At 34.1% G+C, this 21,894-nt stretch overlaps 2 protein-coding genes and 1 long non-coding RNA gene across 3 annotated transcripts; all 3 read left to right on the forward strand.

Moving 5' to 3' along the window:
• Positions 1–3,029: 3,029 nt before the first annotated feature.
• LOC146957093 (uncharacterized) lies at positions 3,030–5,915 on the forward strand. The gene is made up of 2 exons (XR_015017822.1): positions 3,030–3,548; positions 5,709–5,915. It is a non-coding gene; the product is annotated as an uncharacterized LOC146957093 (long non-coding RNA).
• Positions 5,916–6,141: 226 nt separating this feature from the next.
• LOC146957094 (uncharacterized) lies at positions 6,142–6,840 on the forward strand. Its single transcript, XM_085750053.1, has one exon. The coding sequence runs from the start codon at positions 6,142–6,144 to the stop codon at positions 6,838–6,840; it is 699 nt and encodes a 232-aa protein (XP_085606179.1).
• Positions 6,841–17,416: 10,576 nt separating this feature from the next.
• LOC146957095 (protein WVD2-like 1) lies at positions 17,417–20,983 on the forward strand. The gene is made up of 7 exons (XM_085734033.1): positions 17,417–17,658; positions 18,323–18,768; positions 19,070–19,158; positions 19,331–19,421; positions 19,507–19,578; positions 19,736–19,846; positions 20,327–20,983. Exons 2-7 carry the CDS (start codon positions 18,490–18,492, stop codon positions 20,630–20,632), a joined length of 948 nt encoding a protein of 315 aa, XP_085590159.1. The 5' UTR covers positions 17,417–17,658; positions 18,323–18,489; the 3' UTR covers positions 20,633–20,983.
• Positions 20,984–21,894: the final 911 nt, after the last annotated feature.

The following is a 21,894-nucleotide window of genomic DNA, read 5'->3' on the forward strand; positions in this document are numbered from 1 at the left end:
AATTTTGAAAAGTAGTGTGACACTCCGTTGTGTGATTACTCTGATTTTATTTATTAATATTACGTTGTTTTGAGAACGAGGTGTTACAATTGGTATCAGAGCAAGTCGGTTCGTCCGGCCAATTAGTAGAGTCGTGTCGAGCCTAGTAGTGTTGGGTGACAATTTTGTATTGTCCTCGTTGTCCTGTTTGTTGTTTGTTGTGTAACCCTTAGTATGAACTGGTTGGAGTACAACCATGTTCATATTGATTGTTTTAGTAAGTCTGTGTATTTCTCTTCTGTTGAAGAATAGAGTGGAGCAAAATTGTTATCTACTAAGCAGCTGAAGCAATTGGAACATGAAGGGAACTTAATGTTTTCTTTGATGGCGTATTTGTCTGTGGAGAATCAGGCTGTGATTGATAGGTTTCCGGTTGTAAACGAATTTCCAGAAGTTTTTCCTGATGAGATCGTAGATGTGCCACCAGAGAGGGAGGTTGAATTTTCGATCGATCTTGTGCCAGGTACGAAGCCTGTGTCGATGGCTCCTTACCGTATGTCAGCCTCAAAGTTGGCAGAATTGAAGAAGCAGTTAGAAGAATTGCTTGATAAGAAGTTTGTAAGACCGAGTGTCTCACCTTGGCGAGCGCCATTATTGTTGGTAAAGAAGAAGGATGGTAGCATGAGGTTGTGCATAGATTACCGTCAGTTGAATAAAGTGACGATAAAGAATAGGTATCCACTTCCGAGAATTGATGACTTGATGGATCAGCTAGTGGGTGCACGTGTGTTTAGTAAAATTGATTTGAGGTCAGGTTACCATCAGATTAAGGTGAAGGATGAAGATATGCAGAAGACGGCCTTTAGGACACGGTATGGACACTATGAATATAAAGTGATGCTTTCGGTGTTACTAATGCGCCTGGTGTGTTTATGGAGTATATGAACAGAATTTTTCATGCTTTTCTAGATAAATTTGTGGTTGTATTTATTGATGATATTTTGATTTATTCTAAGAATGAAGAAGAGCATGCAGAACATTTGAAGATTGTTTTACAGGTGCTGAAAGAAAAGAAGTTGTATGCAAAACTGTCAAAGTGCGAGTTCTGGTTAAGTGAAGTAAGTTTCCTTGGCCATATTATTTCTGGTAGTGGTATTGCAGTTGACCCGTCGAAAGTTGAAGCGGTATCGCAATGGGAGACTCCTAAGTCAGTTACGGAGATCAGAAGTTTCCTTGGTTTGGCTGGTTATTACAGAAGATTTATCGAAGGATTTTTGAAGTTGGCACTTCCATTGACTCAGTTGACCTGTAAAGGTAAAGCTTTTGTGTGGGATGCTCAGTGTGAGAATAATTTCAAGGAGTTGATGCGAAGATTGACAACGGCTCCAATTTTGATTTTACCAGAGCCAGATAAACCTTTTGTTGTATATTGTGATGCGTCCAAGTTGGGCTTAGGTGGTGTGCTTATGCAAGATGGCAAGATAGTAGCTTATGCTTCGAGACAATTGAGAATACATGAGAAGAATTATCCTACACATGATTTAGAGTTGGCTGCTGTGGTTTTTGTGTTGAAAATTAATAATGATTTCTTGAAGAGTATCAAAGCAGCCCAGGAAGCTGATGTGAAATTTGTAGACTTGATGGTTGCTAGTAATCAGACTGCAGATGGTGATTTCCAGGTTGATGATCAAGGAGTGTTGAGATTCTGAGGCAGGATTTGTATCCCTGATAATAATGAATTGAAAAAGTTGATTTTAGAAGAAAGTCACAGAAGTAGCTTGAGTATCCATCCGGGAGCTACAAAGATGTACCATGACTTGAAGAAACTGTTTTGGTGGTCTGGGTTGAAGCGTGATGTCGCACAATTTGTTTATGCGTGTTTGACTTGTCAGAAATCGAAAGTTGAACATCAGAAGCCTGCTGGTTTGTTGACACCATTAGATGTGCCGGAATGGAAATGGGATAGCATCTCCATGGACTTTGTGACGAGTTTACCAAACACTCAAAGCGAGCATGATGCCATTTGGGTTGTTGTCGATAGATTGACGAAGTCGGCACACTTTATTCCGATTAATATCACCTATTCAGTAGCTCAGTTGGCGGAGATTTATATTCATAATATTGTGAAGTTGCATGGTGTCCCGTCGAGTATTGTGTCGGATAGAGATCCGAGGCTCACTTCGAGATTTTGGAAGAGCTTGCAAGAAGCTTTGGGCTCTCAGTTGAAGTTGAGTTCGGCTTATCATCCGCAAACAGATGGTCAGTCGGAAAGAACGATTCAATCATTAGAAGATTTTTTGAGGGTGTGTGTACTTGAGCAAGGTGGAGCTTGGGATAGTCACCTACCGTTGATAGAGTTCACGTACAACAATAGCTACCATTCAAGTATTGGTATGGCACCTTTCGAAGCTTTATATGGTCGAAGGTGTAGGACTCCTTTGTGTTGGTTTGAGTCGGGTGAAAGTATCGTGTTGGGACCTGAAATAGTTCAGCAGACTACGGAGAAGGTCAAGATGATAAGAGAGCATATGAAAGCGTCGCAGAGTCGACAGAAGAGCTACCATGACAAGCGTAGGAAGGACCTTGAGTTTCAAGAGGGTGACCATGTGTTCTTGAGAGTCACTCCTATGACCGGTGTGGGTCGTGCATTGAAGTCCAAGAAGTTGACTCCGAAGTTTATTGGTCCTTATCAAATATCTGAGAGAATTGGCACAGTGGCTTATAGAGTTGGTTTGCCACCACATCTTTCGAACTTGCATGATGTGTTTCATGTGTCGCAACTTCGGAAGTATGTAGCGGATTCTTCACATGTCATTCCTAGAGATGATGTGCAAGTTAGAGACAACCTTACGGTAGAAACTTTACCTTTGAGGATTGATGATCGCAAGGTGAAGACGTTGAGAGGCAAGGAGATACCTCTAGTGAGAGTTGTTTGGGGAGGAGCAGCTGGTGAAAGTCTTACTTGGGAGTTGGAGAGTAAGATGCAGGAGTCATATCCTGAGTTGTTTGCTTGAGGTAATATTTCGAGGACGAAATTCTATAAGTTGGGGAGAGTTGTAACGCCCCATTTTTATTTAATTATTTTTAGTAGATGTGTGAATATTTTTATATGACTTTATTTGATATATATATATATATATATATGTGTGTGTGTGTGTGTGTGTGTGTGTGTGTGTGTGTGTGTGTGATTTCATGTGAAATATATGTTTTGTGTGATTTTATGTGATATATGGTGTAATTCTATTTTATTATATGATTTATGGAGTTGTGTTTTATTTGAATGAATAATGTTTTATTATTTGAGGAAATAATATGAGAAATAGAAATAATATAGAATTATTATTTATTTTAATTAAAGGGAATTAAATAGTAATTATGTGAGTTTAGTGGGAGTTAAATGAAAAGAGGGGAGGTTATAGTTTTTGGGAGAAAAAAAGAAAGAAAAGGAGGCAGAAACATTTTCACGTAAAAACTTTAGAAACTGGTTTTGAGAGAAGGAAGAGGAAGCTAGGAGAAGAGCTAGGAAGAGAGAATCCAACCATTTTTGCTGTAGAATTTGCTGAGATAAGGTAAGGGTGGGATTCCTTTCACTAATAATATGTATAATTCTGATTTTTGATGATTGTGGTGTTTTGGTAGTAGGGTTAGAAAGTTTTAGGTTAATTGCTATAATATGATGAATTGTGTTGTTGATGCATGTTTCTATGTTATTTGATTGCTATATTGCCTAATTGAACCTGAAACTTCTGTTGAAACGTATTTTGGGTAATCAAGGATCAGAAATTGGGATTCATATTCTCTAATCTTAAGTATGTTTTTTGAAATTGGGTTTGGCAAAGGTTGCAGGTTGTGAGTTTTGGGGATTAGGGTAAATCTTATTTTGATGTTCATAGTTTTGGTTGTTTGAGAAATTAGGTTTTGAAGATGTGTTTGGTTGTTAATAGAATAGAAAATTCATTGAAGTTATGTTAAATTGATGTTCAGGTCTTAGATTTATCATAGGCAATGTTCCTTATCAAATTTAGGGTTGGGTTGATGAAAATTGAGATTATGAGAAAAAGTGATTTTAAGTGTTTTTGAGAAATAAGTGATTCTGGGATAAGCTGTTTTTGAGATTTGAAAATATGTTTTTTCAGTAAAATATAATAGGATTTGTCGAATAGAACGCGTAGGCGAAAACGGAATCGGATTCGGAGTAACGGTTAGGTTTTTACGAACGAAACGGTGAAACCGAAAAAAATGGGACTGCACAGAGCTGCAGCGTAGGTGGCTACTGCCTTCCCACGCCTGGGCGCAGTTTTCCACGCCTGGGCGCAGCAAGGCAGCCCCTCATGGGTGACTGCTTGTTGTGTTTTCGTTGCGTGCTGTCAGAACTTCGATTGTTGCGTTCTTGTGTCTTTTTCACCCCTTTCCGTGTTGAATTAGCTTTCGGTGTAAACATAAAAGTTGTAGATATTTGAGTTAGCTTTCTAATGGTTTTGGTTTGACATGAAAATGATTTATAGTTTTTGAGTTATGATAAAAATAGTCCAGGTGGGTCTTCAGAAAACCTTAAGAAAACTTAGCATAACTAATCCCAAGTTAGTCCAAAAACTTATGGTTGGTTTCCCAACTTCAAACTTAAGTGTTAGGGATTTAGTTGAGGTGTTTTATGGATATTTGACTTATGTTCTATTGATCAAAACTTAATTCCTTTTGGGGGATGTTTTAGACTTTGAGATGAATGTAATTGATTTATATATATGCTAGTTGTTGATAATAAAGTTGTTGTTCCATTGTTGAAAATTATTGTGTCGTTGAGTCATAGTAAATAATGCACATTGTCGTTGTCATAGATGTTGTTGTAGTTGTTATGATGATAAATGATTATTGATGATGATGTCTTGATGATGATGTTTTGATGATGATGTTGTTTATGATTGATGATGATAATAGTATGATACTAAATGATTAGTAATGCTGATGTTTATGATGTCTGAAGTGGTTAAATATATGATGATAATTGATTATGAGTAATATTATGATGTTATATGACAATTATGTTGATGTAATTCATTCCTTAAATGATGTTAATGCATTCTATTATGCTATCTTGTTTCCTTTCCGTCGTTGACGTTGTTGTATCATCTGATGTCGAAGTTGGGGAGTGTGTCATAAATGTTTTAGGCACATATGTTGTTGTTGTGGTCGTTGTTGAAGTTGTATGTTGATATACACAAGTTGAGTCCAAGTGCATACTCACATCTGTTGGGGGCTCATGCCCTGGAATGTTTATCATTCAACCGTTGGGGGCTTATGCCCTGGAATGTTTATCATTCATTTGTTGGGGGCTTATGCCCTGGGATGCTTTAACCATCCAATTTGTTGGGGGCTTATGCCCTGGAATGCTTAGCATTCAACGCGCGTAGATTGGTACCACCTGCATGATGCATTAGTTGTTGTTGTCGTAGCATTGTTGGGTTGTTGTTGTCGTTGTAGCATTGTCGAGTTGATGTCGTTGTCGAATAGTCGAGTTATCGGTGTCGTTGTGGATAACGTTGTTGTTGTTGTATCTTGCTGCTGAAAATAATTATGTTGTTGCTTATGTATTTATTTATATACATTATTAATGATGTCTGTTGTGATATGCTTCGTTGTTTCATTAATTTGATGAATTATATATTATTATTATTGGATAAGTATCTCACCCCTTCTGCGTATATGTTGCCTCGACCGTGGGTAATGTGAAGGTAATGATGGCTTGTAGGTTGATTGGCTCAAGTGTCTAGGGCTCTGATACATATTAGGATGGGGATCGTCGCGAATGTCTTCTTCATTTCTTTTATGTATCATATTTTGAAAGGACCTCGTTGTTGGGTTTATTATTGTTGAGGATAATGTCTATTACGTTGAGGCCTTTGTGCCAATAATTTCGTTGACGTAGAATTTGGTTGAAATTATATTTTTAAAGAACTATTCCGCTGCAGTTTATTAAGATATTCTAAATGTTGGTATTTAAATAATTAGATATTTTCTATTTATGAAATTTTGAAAAGTAGTGTGACACTCCGTTGTGTGATTACTCTGATTTTATTTATTAATATTACGTTGTTTTGAGAACGGGGTGTTACAGATAGAGGGTGGAAGGTTGGTGGAGGCGCGTGTGTGTGGAGGCGGCGCCTTATGGCCTGGGAAGAGGAGACTGTTACGGAGTGTGCGGCCTTGCTATCTGACATTGTTTTGCAGGAAAATGTTGTTGACAGGTGGCGATGGATTCCCGATCCCATCAATGGTTACACTGTTCGAGGGACCTATCAGTATCTCACATCATCTGATACACATATTGAGCGGGGTCTTTTTGATATGGTTTGGCTGAAGCAAGTTCCGTTGAAGGTCTCGGTTTTTGTGTGGCGACTTCTTCGTAACAGATTGCCAACAAAAGACAATTTGATTCGAAGGAGCGTTCTCCATCCAGATGACAATGCTTGTGTTGGTGGTTGCGGCTGCCCGGAGTCGGTGGATCACTGTTTTTTCCGATGCAACATCTTTGGTAGCTTGTGCTACCTCATTTATCAGTGGGTTGGTATCTCTTTTATTTCCCCTCTGCTGGTTTCTTCTCATTTTCATCATTTCGGTCACTATGCTGGTTTACCAAGGTTTACTCATGACTACCTTATGGTGATTTGGCATGCTACTGTTTGGGTCCTTTGGAAGGAGAGAAATAACAGGATTTTTAAGAACATAACTCAAGATGTGGCTCAGTTATTAGAGTATGTTAAGTTTATGTCATTTTTATGGTTAAAAGCTAAACTACTCACTTCTGCTTTCAGTTATAATGACTGGTGGAGGAACCCTTTATTATGTATGGGTGTTAGGGAGTAGTTTCTTTTCTGGTTTCTTCGTTGTGCTTTTTGGCAACAGACTCATAACTTTGTAATTATTTTGGGTGGTTCTTTTCAGCACACCTTGTGCGGGATGAGCCACTCTTGTTGAGTTATATTTCATTTTGGTTTCTTAAAAAAAAAACATCCGACGGATACAAAAATAATTAAACATTATCCGTGGGGTTAATTATTAGTATTAGGAAAATGCTAATAAATTTCTTAGACACTTATTAAAGTAATTTAAGTTTTTTTTAAGGGAGTTAATTTGAAACTTGTATAGCAAACCTCTTAAGATCGTGTAAAAATATTCTTTTTAATACAATTTTATTTTTGTTTTCTAACAAGTGTCCCATATATATCTTTTTTTTTTTTACGAAATAGTTGTTGTTGTTTTGGAGAGATTTGTAAGTGACAAATGACACTCCACGGCCTTCTCATACTTAATTCACATAAAACATTAGTTGGAGAGATTTAGCAAACTATACTTTTTTTTTTTTAATAATATCATTTTGTATTAGTTGACTTGCGACTTCATAGATTAATTTTTCAAGGTAGATAAGATCAACAAAACTCACTCAATATTTTTAAGGCTGCTGCATTTTTGCCAATCAATTATTTATTTTGTACTTACATTAATGAATAGCGAAAGTAATCGACTGACTAAACCAACAAAAAGTGTGTATATTTTTTCTAAGGATGTGTGTATATAAATTAGAGTGAGGGGGTGATTAAAAAGACCTTAAAGCTCATAAAACATTTACAAAGGAATTTACATTTACTTCACTTTAAAGATACTAGCGAAACTTTTTGCGAATTGTAATTTTTATGGCAGGCTTTGGTATCTTGTTTTCGGGTGGCTTGGTTTCTCTACTGTATACAATAGTAGGATCCTAGAGCACATATATCAGTTTGGCAGTTTAGGGGGCTTTTCACATAAAGATCAATGCTCCATCCATATATGCTATTTTGCTATCAGTTGTTTGGATTATTTGGAAGAAGCGTAACAGACCCATTTTTCAAAGGAAGGAGGAGAATTTGCAGGCCCTTAGTGAAATGGTAAAGCTTAAGTCATATTGACGGTTTAAGTCGAAATACATTTTGTTCTATTTTGACTACCTATTATGGAGACTAAATCCTATTTTTTGTTTAACATCAGTTACCTAGCTTATTTTTGGTTGTTTTTTCTTCCTAGTTGATACTGTTATGTAACCTATTTTTGTCAGGCATTTTCGGTACATCTTGTGCCGAGGGGGTCTGATTTTGTCTGTTCCCTTAAAAAAAAAGACACTGGCGAAGCTCGAATCTAAAAACCTCTAAATCCAAGACATTAACGTAAATAGTATTTAAAACTTTACTTAATTATTGATTAGTTTCTGCAAAATATTCTAAAAATATACAATTATCCATGTCCCTAAATATTAGACCTTATCTCTTTTTATAAGACTCTCATTGGATTTGTTGCAACATTAACAATTACTTCTTTCTGCATAAAACGAATATTAATAATATCTTTACCAATATATACATTTGTTTAATGTTACGCACATTTCTTTAAAAATTATTAAATAATTTATTGTATTAGTTTTTATGAAGAACTGAGATTTGTATATATAAAAATACCCATATTGATAAACGAGTTAGTTGACTATAGTTGGATATGAACTGAATGATAAATAAATATGTTAACAAAAAATATAAATATTATATTAGCATTATAAAATGATTTATTTTTTTGATGCAGCATTATAAAATGATGATAGCTAACATGAGATTACAATGTGATATTGAATATTTAAAGAATGAATTCTTCAAAAACTTGGTAACTAACAATCCATTATAAAAAGAGAGAAGGTCCCAGAAGAAAGGAACCATCCTATGTAATTCCCCACACCGACTCATTTAAGAGTTATCTTCGATTCTTCTCTTCCTAGTCTAAACTAGTTTATTAAATTGCCGTGTATGTATCACATTGCAATAAATAAGCCAATAATAATTAGTCCTTTTGCAAAAGAAAAATCCAATAATAATTAGAAACAAAGGGTGGTCCAAATTTTTTTTAGTCTGTAGTCTATTCAAGTCTTGAAAGCATGGATAATTGGGAAATTTCATAGTAAGAACAAAAAGTAGGTCTTGCTTGTTTTTTAAGAAAAAGATCCGAAATTTGTATGTGGTGAAGACTTTGAACCTAGAAGTGTGATGTTCTCTATGTCTCATGTTCAAATTTTTAGATGTCAATAATTTTTATGTTGGATTAGTTAATGTAGATTTTGCTCTGATTTTAGTTGGACTCCGTTTTTAGATGATGGAATTGGTCCTTCAGATTAGCCCGTCATTAGACCGGACATCAAGTTAAAAAAAAAAGTGATATACTATAATTACCATTTTTGACACCCCATGTGAAAGAAACATATTTCACACCTTCAATGATTACATAATTATCCTCAGAAGTCTCGATTAGGGATGAAATAGACTTGTTTGAGCTAGATTTTGCAATGCCTAAGTCCGACCTGTTAAAAAATTAAGGCCTTGGCTTGGTTTGTGGCCAATCATATGCTTATTTTTTAGGTTTTAGTCTAACCATTCAAAAGTCAGATGTGGGCTACTAGCTTGTTTAAAAGTTTATTTCTTATAAACGTATTTAAATAAGTAGTATGATATATGTTTAAATAGTCTAATGAAGTAATAAAGCAATGAGGTTAAACTTCTTTTTGATATTTAACATGACATTTTAGAGAATTTAACTATTTATGATATCATATTTATATTTTAATTTTAGTTTATAATAATACATTTAAATATATAAAAAAAATTAATGTAGACTTATAAGCTTCTATAATTAAGCATATTTACTTAAGTAAACTAACCTTATAGGTTTAAAATGCTTTTTCTGGCATACAACCTAACATTTTTAGCTAAATAGGTTTCAAAAAAGCATTAACTTTTTCTATTACTTTTTAACAAAAATATTTGGTTCGGTTTGACTCTGGGTAGGCTAGGTTGTAGGGCCTATAGACCAATCTAGCCTATTCCTACCCCTAGTCTCGAATGAGACTGATCTCCATCTCAATCCTTAGGTCATATCTTGAAACTATGCTCATTTATAAAAACATGATATGTAAGAATTGAATCATAGTCTTCCCTTAATCAAATGACTTACCCATGCATTCTCATGTCATACCAAGGTTAGCCCAAGCTAGATCTTTAGACCTTAAAATTTCGGGGAAAAGACTTTTAAAAAGTTCAATTTGGCCATAAATATATAATATGCATGCTTAGTTACATGTGTTTCTCCTAAAAGAAATTAGTTACATGTGTTTCTCTGAGTTGTTAAAAGTGAATGCCACATACCCTCATTGTCTTAGGTTAAACTCTTTTTTCTTATTTTCATAAAGTCATATGTAATTTTTATTTAGTTTACAAGGTTTTTAAATAGAAGTTGCTTTAGGCTTCTAAACATATTGGATCAACTCTGCATCAACTAACAACAGTTAAACAGTTCATTTATTCAATGGTTTTTTTTAAATATAATAGGGTTAAATATGCTTTCAGTCCCAATAAAATTACAAGCTTTCAAGTTTAGTCTCTACAAATTTTTTAGTTGATGGAAGCTAGATTTAGTTGAGAGATGTTTTGAAAATACTCCCTTCGTCCCAATTTATATGATCTTGTTGACTATTGCACACATTTTTTTTAAGAGACTGTTGCACACATGTCAAAGCATTTTTTTTATTCTTTGATTATGTATTAGTAAAAATAAAATAAAAATGGTATTTAAAAAATATTCGTCGAAAGAAATTCAACATCTTATATACTACCATTTATCTTTATATAATTGTAGAAAAATATGCTCAAAGTATGTTATATGAAAGGTATACATAATCAAACTAGGTCATTTATTTTTGGAAGGAGAGAGTAGTGTTTATTTTCAATACATACAAAGTGCAAGTATACACTATCCCAACAAGTAACAAAGAGTAAGTTGAGCATCAATCCCACGAGGATTGAAGTTGATAAGTTCTAAGTATTTCTTTTTTTTGATAGGCCAAGAGCAACATGACATCAAAAAGAATAGTGTCCAACTAGGTTGGAACCCTACTCTTCTATTTTGCCAATTGCTCATATATATTATTAAAAAAAGGAAAAATTACATAAAAACTGGGGGACATAAAACCTGACCCAGTCAACAACCCTAATGGAAAAAAACAGTGGATCCAACCCTAAACAATTCTAACAATTAAGCGCGAGTCTAAAGTTTGGCGACTGAATCGATCGTCAACACGAATCGGATCACGTACCATCAACTCCCTGCAATAACGACAACAAGCATTGACGACTCTTTCGAGTCCATACAGTCCCATGTCAAGCAACAAGATGACTGGGATACCTGAGAATAGAATGATGGATGAATCGATTGTCAACACAAAACGATCCAAGAACCAAAAGCCCCTGCAACAAAAGCAGCAACTATACTGACCCTTTTGAGTCCAAACCAAGCAAGAAAGGTGATTAGCCCCGGACTATGATTTTCAAAACCGCGAAGGTGATTGTCCGCCAACACCGAATCAGAACCACGTTTAGCCATAGTTTTTTGTATCTAAACCCCAACTGCAACAAGCTTCAACGGCCCTTTCACACCAAAATTTCCAGCCAAACTGCAGGACAATATACAGTCTGTCGGGGAAGACAACAGATTGCCCAATAAAACAGACAGGTCTAGAATTTAGCACCATGAAAACATCCACACACATCCAGAACCGGATTTTGAACCACGCATCACAAATCTACCATCAACATATCCGTAATTTCAACAGTATCACGACGGTAGCCTACAAACTACCGCCGTTGAAAAACAACCAAAAACCGACGACAATGGCGGTGAGTGGCCAACCACCGCCGTTTACAGGAACCACCAACTGAAAGCCCATATCCGAGAGGCCACAGAGATCTAAGAAAAAGAACGGAGCAAACTAGCGGCGAAGGGGTCACCGACGATTTCAAAAACAACCCGAAAAGAGGTGTTTGAGGTGGTGACGCGACGAAGCTTCCTCGAAGGGGTCTAAATATGAAGTTTAGTTATTTAAGATCTAAAATGATAAATAACAAAGATAAGATTTTAAGATTCTATCATATTGAAGTAACACTTATAAATAAGATATAAAAGCTTATTTTTTGCATATATAATACATAAACTTAAAGGAATAAGATATAAAAGCTTATTTTTTGGATCGTAGCAAGAAGGCAATCTTTTCTTATCTTAAGGATCGTATTTGGAAAAATTGCAAAGCTTGGAGTGCTAGATCTCTTTCACGTGCTGGGAAGGAAGTCTTGATTAAATCAGTTGCCCAGGCCATTCCTTCTTATTGTATGGGAGCTTTTCTTCTTCCCACCTCCCTCTGTGATGAGATTGAAAAAATATGAACTCCTTTTATTGGGGTTCAAAAAAGAACGGTAGTCGTGGAATTAACTGGATGCGTTAGGACAAGTTAACTCTCCACAAAAGTTTGGGTTGACTCGGCTTTCGAAACATGGAAGCTTTCAATTTGTCCATGCTTGGTAAGCAAAGTTGGAAACTCCTTTCAGACTCGTCTTCTCTACTTACCCGAATCCTCAAAGCTAAATATTTCCCGCGAAGGGATTTCTTGGATGCCCCCCTCGGTCACAATCCAAGCTATACATGGAGAAGTCTTTGGAGTACTCAACATTTATTTACCTTGGGCCATGGATGGAAAATTGGAGATGGTTCTAAAATCAAAGTGTGGAGCATGCCTTGGGTGCGTGACCTTCCGTCACTTAAGCTATCCACTCCTCCTCCACATAATTATGAGGACTTAACTGTTAATTATCTGATGCTACCAGATCTATCTTCTTGGAACCATGACCTCGTTCATTCTTTATTTAATCCCGGGGATGCTGCTGCAATTTTATCTACACCACTCTTTAATAGACGAAGAGAAGACACATGTATATGGAAGGCTACGGTTGATGGATCTTACTCAATTAAATCAGCTTATCGCATTTGCATCGACCTCCTTAGTGATTTTTTACCGCTGCCCAACTCGACGCAATGGCAGCTCCTTTGGCACCTCCATGTTCCCCCAAGAGTCCTGGCCTTCCTATGGCGTGCAGCTCATCATTGTTTTCCTACACGAGATAATCTTTCCAAGCGAGGTGTCCCTTGTTCCGAAACTTGTGTATCATGTGATCTCCTAGTTGAATCTCACATGCACTTATTCTTTGTCTGTCATAAAGCAATGGCTTGCTGGAACCTCCTTGGCATAGGTGGCATTATTCAAGAGTTACTACACAGGGCAGATTCTTTCCAACAAATGCTTTTTGACTTATTTAGCAAACTCCAAGATCAACAAAGACAACTAGCAGCTATGACCCTTTGGAGTTTGTGGAAGAGTCGCAACCTGTTACTTTGGGATGACAACGACACTACTCCAATTCTCACAGTCACTCGTGCCCAGGATGCCCTTCATGAATGGAGTTGTGTTCAAAAAGCAAAGCACCCGGCGCATCATGATGATCAGCCCCCTACATGGGAAAAGCCTCCCCATGGCTCAATCAAGTGTAATGTTGATGCAACTCTTCTCAATGGCAACTCGATAATGTGCTATGGTTTTTGCTTTCGAGACTCTTTAGGTCATCTTCTCTTTGGTAAGTCTGATTTCAAACTCTTGTCGACCACCGTCCTATAAGCTGAGGCTATAGGTTTTTTGGAATCCCTCAGAATGGCAATCTCCAAAGACCTACGCAATGTTGCTTTTGAAACAGATAGCAAACTTTTGGTTGATTTACTAGGAAATACTAATCCTCCACTCAATGAAATTGGTGATTTAATTTCGGAATGTAAAACTCTCTTGTTAAGTAACCCCAACTATGTAGTGTCGTTTGTTAGGAGGCAAGCAAATAGTGTGGCTCATAACATTGCTAGAGCTGCTCTATCTAATCCTAGCCCCCATGTCTTTTATGATGTTCCTACTAGCTTGTACTCTCTGTTTATGAATGAAATGCAGTAAGTTTGCCTTTGCTCAAAAAAAAAAAAAAAAAGCTTATTTTTTGCATACATTATTTTACATAAACTTAAAGATAAATCAATCGAAACGGACCCTGATTCACAAACCACACCACCATCAATAAGAGTGAGGCAGAAGCTTTCACGAAAAATCTGGTTGGTAATGGTTTTGAACTAAATTGTATGCCAAAACTATGTGGGCATGAATGGTGTAAAAGCCATAGAAATGTAGGTGATGAATTATTTTGATCCATTAATATAAGCCAGTACAACTGTACACGAGGTTACCCGTTACTCATAATAGATAACATTCTCTATACAATCCTGTTGTTTAAAGTTTTTTGAACCTTCGTATTAAATAGAACAATTACAAACATATATATGCTATTATTAAACTAACATATTAGCAGGTAAGAATTCCCCTCATAACCGCCAAGAACTACCTTTTTTAAGGCACCCTTCTCTACTTACAAGTACATAAATACTTTATTTGGTTCACACTTAATATGATCAATAATTGATAGTTAATTTATTATTTATCAATAGTACTTTAATACCTAAACTCGATAGAAATATTAATTGAAATTTGAAATGGATAGGAATGAGATTTTATTTTATTTTTTGTTGAAAAGAATAAGAATGAGATATATTTACCTCCTTTGCACTTTCAAAATTCAAAAGGTGAAGGGTGCTTTAGAAGAAGATGAGAAAAAGGGAGAAAAAGTGTACCTGCCATTTGAAACAAGTTATAATGAAAAAGGTGTTCCTGCTTTGCCAATCGAGCCACTCCAGATTCAAAAATTAAACTTACCTTGCGCAACAAATTGTTCATACTTAATAATACTCTCCTATGTCTCAAATAATTATTAGAGACTAATTGACATGTTGATAAGTTGTAATTGATTTTTATACGCTGAAAGCATAAACAAAATTAAATCGCCAAAAATCAAAATCAATCATATGCATAACATTAAAAATAGTTATTGTTTAATTTTTTTTTTAAAAATAGTTATAATTAAAGTCAAATATTTTTTTATTTTTTTTGGTACAATCAAATATTTTTTTTTATAATTTGAAGGTTGTGATCAATTTTATTTATTATTTGAATGACAAATATTACAATCGATTGATAATGTAAAATTATTCACGGCGATGATGCATATGAATTTAATTTTTACGCTTATTTTGTTTTTTTTCCTCTCCATTCAGATAATATATAATAAAATGATCTTAATTTTCTTTTTTTTTTAATCATTAAAAACTCAGCTCTAACCACAAATTGGTTTTCAATTATAGAAAGGGATGGTACATTTTTTTCCAAAGCTTCTATAATTAAAGAATTTAATTTGGCATACAATTTTCTTTTCCCAAAACTAAATTTATATAATTTTATGAATAATTTTAAATAATTTAAATAATGCAACTGTTTGTGTTTGAGGGGAAAATTGGCATCAAATTCTCTTGGACACCAAATTATGTATGTGAATGTGTCGTCATCTATATGAAATTAAGAGTCAATTAGTTTACCCAATTTTTTTAACATCTTGTACTATTTGCTAGAATAATCAAGTTAACTACGGTACAAAAAAATCTAGTAGTACATCAAAATCAACATTTTTTGAAAAAGCAACACTTAGCTTGGAAATCTTAAAATGTTAGCATCTGAATTCATTATAATCTGGGAAATAATTTTCATCATTTACGAATCCAGTAGAAAATAAAAGGGAGTGTATTTTTCATTAATTGATGATACACCTAACATTAATTAAAAAGTATGTTTTCAGGATGTTACCTTTTATCATAAGAATGAAGCTTGCGGTTTGTGATTAGAATGAGATGATTATCAGACATACACATAATAAGAACTTTATGTCAATAAGGTAATTGCATGTATTCATGAAATGAAGGTTAATTCACACTCTACCTAAAATGTCACTTTTTTCATATTAATGTTGCATTCTCTTTTTTTCCTTTTTATGTAAAAAAATTCACATTAAACAGTTTGTCACACAAATTTATCAAGCAACCTTGTCAGAGAGGGAAAGATGGAAAATTCATGAGTTACATAAATATTACATTTACTTTGTCACATGATTTAACAATATTGTTGTTCTTATAGGTAGCCTCTAGAGCCTATAGGGACAAATATATTGGGTGAGGATTGTTGTAGTGGTTGCATCCTTCTCAATTTAGTAGTAATTTGCTGTTTAAACTTTAATTATGTTGGTCAAATGAAAGAAATTGAAAAGGATTTGATTTGCTTTTATCGTTCCCACCAGCTAGAATATTGTTATACCTTCTTAATCCTGATTAATTATGATGAATAGAATGGGAGATTGCTCCTTAAACCTGTCCGTGATTATGACTTTTAATCATTATAATTGTACTATCAAAATTGTCGCTTTACTTTGAAGAAACAAGTATATTACCCAAATAAAAGGCATTTCATGATTCCATTCTACTTTGTTTTTAAATTTGGAGCATAGTGAAATGATATTTCATCTATTTCATATTAAGTGTCACATTTGAAATATTTATTTGTAATTTGTGTATCAATAAAATATTATATGGTTTCACTTGTATATCTTTATTTATTACTCCATTCATGTAAACTATTCTACTGATCATCGTTAATAAGAGTATATAATGAGTAAAAAAATAAAATGGTATTTTAGATACCTTATATTTGAGATTAAAAAAAAAATTTACCCATAGTTTAGGATGGGACAAAAAATCTCAATCTAGGGCTTGTCTATGTTGTTCAACTTTGATTTAACATGTATTGTTCTACATTTTTCAGTTCCTACGTGTTGTTATCCTCTTCATTGTTCTCATTTTGATCAAGACAAACTCATATTTCCTCAAGTAATTTTTGCAAGTTAAAGTGTGATGTCTGTGATGCCTCTTCAGATTTTAGCTAATTTAGCGTAATTAATCTAAACAAAAGTATTACTACTACTGGGTTCATATTTTTCATGTTCTTGCATATACAACTTTATCTCATGCTTCTCGAATATTTTTGATGTAATTCTTATAGGATCAAAATGTCTTATGTTTGCTTGAGTCAAAAGAAAACATTGTAGGGATGGAGTTAATCTAAATAAAAATACTTATTTAAAGACACCAAAGATATATTAAATCAAATCTGTTTAATAACTTATTTCAAACGTTGTTTACCAATTAGGCTATGACTTGCACACGAAAATTATCATAAGCCATCAACATATTTTTTGCAAATATTGGTCTCTAATATTAAAAATTATTTTGCTAAATTTAGACATATCTATAAGACCAAAATCTCCCACCTTATCCGTCCAATATCCTTATCATACGTGTCATCTCGTTCTACCTATCTCACTCAATTTCCATATTTACATTTGATTTCACTGTTTGTGAACACTTAACAAACATTTATATGTGACTTTGTCATTTAACACCGTTAAATCTTTAAGTCTTTTCACCAACATGTTTGGGTGAAAAAACAACGTCGTTAGTTGGAAGAAAAAAAAAAACCAGAAAACAGATCTATAAATAACGTTAAATTAAACAAAGAGAGAAACATAAAAAAAAAAGAAACAAGGTTTTTTTGTTGGTTGATAAAGCAAAAGAAAGAATATTATAGTTGACACTGAGACATAAATTTTGGACTTTCTTTGTATTTGGAACCCACTCACACCTACACAACACAAAATAAAACAAAACAACATAGTAAGAAGAAGAAGAACAGAGATCTAACTAGTGAGATCGAGCTTCTACTGTTTCAAAATCAGTTTTTTCACACATTCTTAGCTGATTCAGGTGATTTTCTTAGCTATATGAGTCTTTTACTTTACAAAAAATGGGGTTGTGCTTATTGGGTCAAAAGTGGAATTTGATTTTCTGTTCAAAGTTATTAGCTTTTCTTATTTTTCTTTACTTGTTTATTAATTTTCTTAATTTGTTATGTTTGTGTTAAAAAGGCTTTAGTTTTGAGCTTTTCATTGTTTCTCATGTTTCTTTAGTTTAATTAAATGTGTAAATGGTGAATTGCTTTGTTTTTATGAGTTCTTAGTATTTAAGCTTCAGTTTTTGTTCTTCCAACCAAAGGGTAGAGTTTTCTTCATTTAATTATTTTTTATGATTTTTTACTGAATTATTTTATATGTTAAGATAAGTTTTTTTTTTTTTTTTGTTCTAACAATGGTAAAAGCAAATAGCTTATGAATTATTTGAAGGATTTTGTATTTCTGAGTGGTTGTTAAATTTACCATAATCACAAATAATCATATTAATTAATTATTAAAGAAATTTATTCATTTGAGTTACATTTTCTTATTGAACCTGGTGGTCTTATCTCATGGATCTGTTTAAAGCTTAATTGTAAGAAGCAATTTCTGTTTAGTTTTTACCATTTTTTACTGTATTCTCTTTTGATGTATTAGTCTTTTTTTTTACTCATTTTGTAATGAACTATATCATGCAGTGTCATGGGGAGACAAGTTACAGAAATGCAACTTGAGGATCAGAAACCAAATGGTGTAACAGTAGCTTTGAATGAAAGTCCTAATGATAACGGACACGTTACTTCTAAAATTGCAGCGGTTAAGCTTGAAGCAGAGGATCATGAGGTAAAGGAATGTACAGAAGTCAATGTGTTTGTTGAGAAATGTCAAGAGACGAAGGATGCTTTGGCTGCCAAAACAACAAACGGTAAGACCGACTTGCCTGAAGATGAGAGCGAGAAACATGAAGTGCAGAAAAAATCGGGGTGGCGACAAAGAGTTAAGCTCAACACAACCATCTGATCTGGTTACTGAAAAGAATGGATCCTACACACGTGTTGATACTACTGAAGCTGTTCTGGCTGGTCTGAACTTGTCGCCAAACGCTAACAACATGCACTCACCTTACTCATCAAAGAACTCTCTGGTAATTGATGGTCTTGCTTTGATATCATATCATCATATTTTGAAATTGAAGTTTAATTTTTTTTAAATGCAAGTACTCTTACAATTGAGCCAAAGATGCATAATGGAATGACCAAGGATAGATTATGCATGAAAGTCATTAATATGTATACTATTGCAAACAACTACAGTAAAGAATTTTGTTTGTAAAAATTGTTAATTTGTTGATATTTTGTGGTAATTGATTTACCTATCTATTGCTTGTATAATTTGTTAATATTTGTTTGTGTAACTGATATGCAAAATATTCCATTTATTTTCAGCCAAAGACGCCTTTTTCATCAACTAAGCCCTTGCATCATGATGAGAAGAAGAACTACGATGATGAAGATAATTGGTCGGTTGCTTCCTCGTATCCTTTAAATTTGAACCTTTTTGATGGTATACTAGAAGAATCTCTGCCAAAGTGATGCTTCTTAACTTATAACCCTTCTTTCATAAATTTCAATAATAAAACTGATTCTTCTAATTCTCATAATTCAATTGGTACTCTATATCATTTGTTCTTTAACCACATATATTAGTGCTATGTCAATGCGCACTGCAAGATCAAAGGTAACTCAGGGTTCAGCACCTACATTTAGAAGCTCTGAACGTGCAGCAAAACGAAGAGAGGTACAGATTTTCTGATGGTTATTCAATTGTGATGCATGTTAAACAAGATTATATTCCACATTAACATTTGAATTTACCCTTGCAGTTTTATCTCAAGTTAGAGGAGAAAAATCGAGCTCTTTTAGAAGAAAAAAGCCAGTATGAGGCAAGACTAAAGGTATGTTGATCTTCTTACAGGAAACATCTAACCCCTTATGCCAAACCCTATGCTTTTAGTCCATGTGCATGAGTGAATTGTTTTATGTTTCTCCTGTCATATAAAAGTTGATTAAAGAACTTCTTCATGACTATTTATTTAACAATAACCCTTATAGGAAGAGCAAGAAGCAGCCATCAAGCAGATGAGAAAGAACTTGGTAATTAAAGCAAAGCCGGTACCAAATTTCTACTATGAGGCGCCTCCGCCTAAGGCTGAACTCAAGAAGGTATGTGTCTATTCTTGATATCGGGTTGCAAAATAAAAGGAGTATTTGCCGAAATACATAACAAAATTGCATTAGCTGTCACATACAACATCATTTTTGGTTCTCTCCGCATCAAAGAGAGACAACATTCTTGTGCTGGGCCTGTTTACTTACCGTGTTTTCTGTTTTCATTTTCACTTTCAATAATAAACATTAGAGAATATATATCCAATATTTTACATACCTTTTTCTTTTAAAGTTTTTGAAAACAGGTCTAGCATTTGTTCAAAAAAATTGAAAATACCGAAACATTATTTTCATTGTTTCTAAAAATGCATTCTTTCTAGCTTGTCTTTCTTCTCTCCTCCATCACAAATGTTCAATGCGTGAGTCTTCCATCTCTGTTACCTATTTAAAATGAATATAAATATAAAAAATTAAAACAAAAAATAGTTCAGAAATTAAACGGGGTCTTATTCATTTGGTTTTCTTTTATGGCAGCTGCCACTAACACGCCCGAAGTCACCAAAACTGAATCTGAATCGGAGAAGGACCTTTGGTGATGCTGTGAACTCACAATCTCGTGAGGTTTGTAACCGAGCACGTCACAGCACTGGTTGTAGCCACATCAAGGGTGGCTCTAATACTAATGACCCTCTCACTCAGAAAATTAAGGACCCGGTCATTCGGCGCAATAGCAATGGCGCTTACAAAACCAAAGAACGACCAAAAGTGGATACTGAGACTAAAACAGGTCCTCCAAACATCATCCAGCACCCAAATGCAGACATATCAGTCCGATCATAACTCAGGAAAAGACGCTAATTTATTTTTCATATGGACTTGACTTCTCTGATTTGTGTTAATTTGCGCGGTGTATATGGTTTTGTAAGTTATGTTGATGCGGGTCATGTTTTATATAATCAATAGTTACTAATGTAGTATGTATGATATGTGATGTTATGTTGTTCCCCCAAACTAGACCCGCCGGATTTCGTAAAGTTATATGATAAAATATATATTTCTTTATGTTGACATAGGATTAGGTTGTCATATGGTTTTTTTCTGAGTGTTAAATGTTGTTTTTAATGGGGGGAACATACCATGTAATGCACCTTTTTGTTCCAGAATTGAGTTTGCATTTGTTTATTTTGATCATATATACTCTTCCTAGTTTGCTATTTAATATGGTATTAGTAATTGTCCTGTCTTGTGTATGATAGAGAAAAATGTTGGATTTCCTCTGAAACAAAATCCAACTGGGAGACATGTTTGTATGAAATTATAGACGGGAGGTATGCGTAAAGCTTAACCGCGTTAATATAGTTGGCATAGTAGTTGATTTTCATCTCCTCTGTTCTGATAAGTTGATTCTATTGAGAAAAGTTTGTTAGTTTGATGTGTTTCATTATTTGCTAAAGCATCAGTCTTGAGACAGTCTAAACATTGGAACACTTGAACTGATCTTATGCAGAAACATGTTTTGCACACCAAACTAATCATTCATTACATTGCCTAATGCCTTATATCTTCAGAACTAGTATTGGAAACAGAAAATTATTTGGCGTCTAAGGTACTAGCAATACCATAAGATCCTGAGAAGTTAGATTCACTCCCCAAAATGATTCTGAAACAAACCTTCAAAACTTGCATTTCTCGAGTTTCCAAAAGCACTTCCATCAACAAACCAAACTACATCATTACCAGATCTCCAGATGAACAAATGCAAAGAGAATGTTGAACTTGTTATGGATAATATAAGACAATCGAATTACCAAAAAATAAAATATAAGACAATCGAATATCAAAAGATAAAACATTTAAAATGAAAATATAATTTTTTTTTATGTTAATTAAGATAACAAACTGTTTGTCACAAGTGAGAATTGATAAGATAACAAGACACTGAGATAGTAAGGATTTTTTTAGCTTATAATTCTTAAGTTTGAATACAACATTGAGAATACAACAAATTTAATTTTTAAGAGAGTTTTTTCGTCCATTACATAATATCCCACTCAAATAATTAATTGTTACAATTAGCGAATTGATACTTAGTTTAAAATAAA

This window comes from Medicago sativa, chromosome 1 (genome assembly GCF_051527215.1).
Source record: "Medicago sativa cultivar Bolivia chromosome 1, Bolivia_mono, whole genome shotgun sequence".
Taxonomy (NCBI): domain Eukaryota; kingdom Viridiplantae; phylum Streptophyta; class Magnoliopsida; order Fabales; family Fabaceae; genus Medicago; species Medicago sativa.

Coding starts and splice junctions, on each gene's coding strand:
- LOC146957094 (XM_085750053.1), top strand. CDS start 6,142: ATGGCCTGGGAAGAGGAGACTGTTACGGAGTGTGCGGCCTTGCTATCT.
- LOC146957095 (XM_085734033.1), top strand. CDS start 18,490: ATGTGTTTGTTGAGAAATGTCAAGAGACGAAGGATGCTTTGGCTGCCA. Junction 18,769..19,069: donor ACTCATCAAAGAACTCTCTG/GTAATTGATGGT, acceptor ATTTATTTTCAG/CCAAAGACGCCTTTTTCATC. Junction 19,579..19,735: donor AGTATGAGGCAAGACTAAAG/GTATGTTGATCT, acceptor TAACCCTTATAG/GAAGAGCAAGAAGCAGCCAT.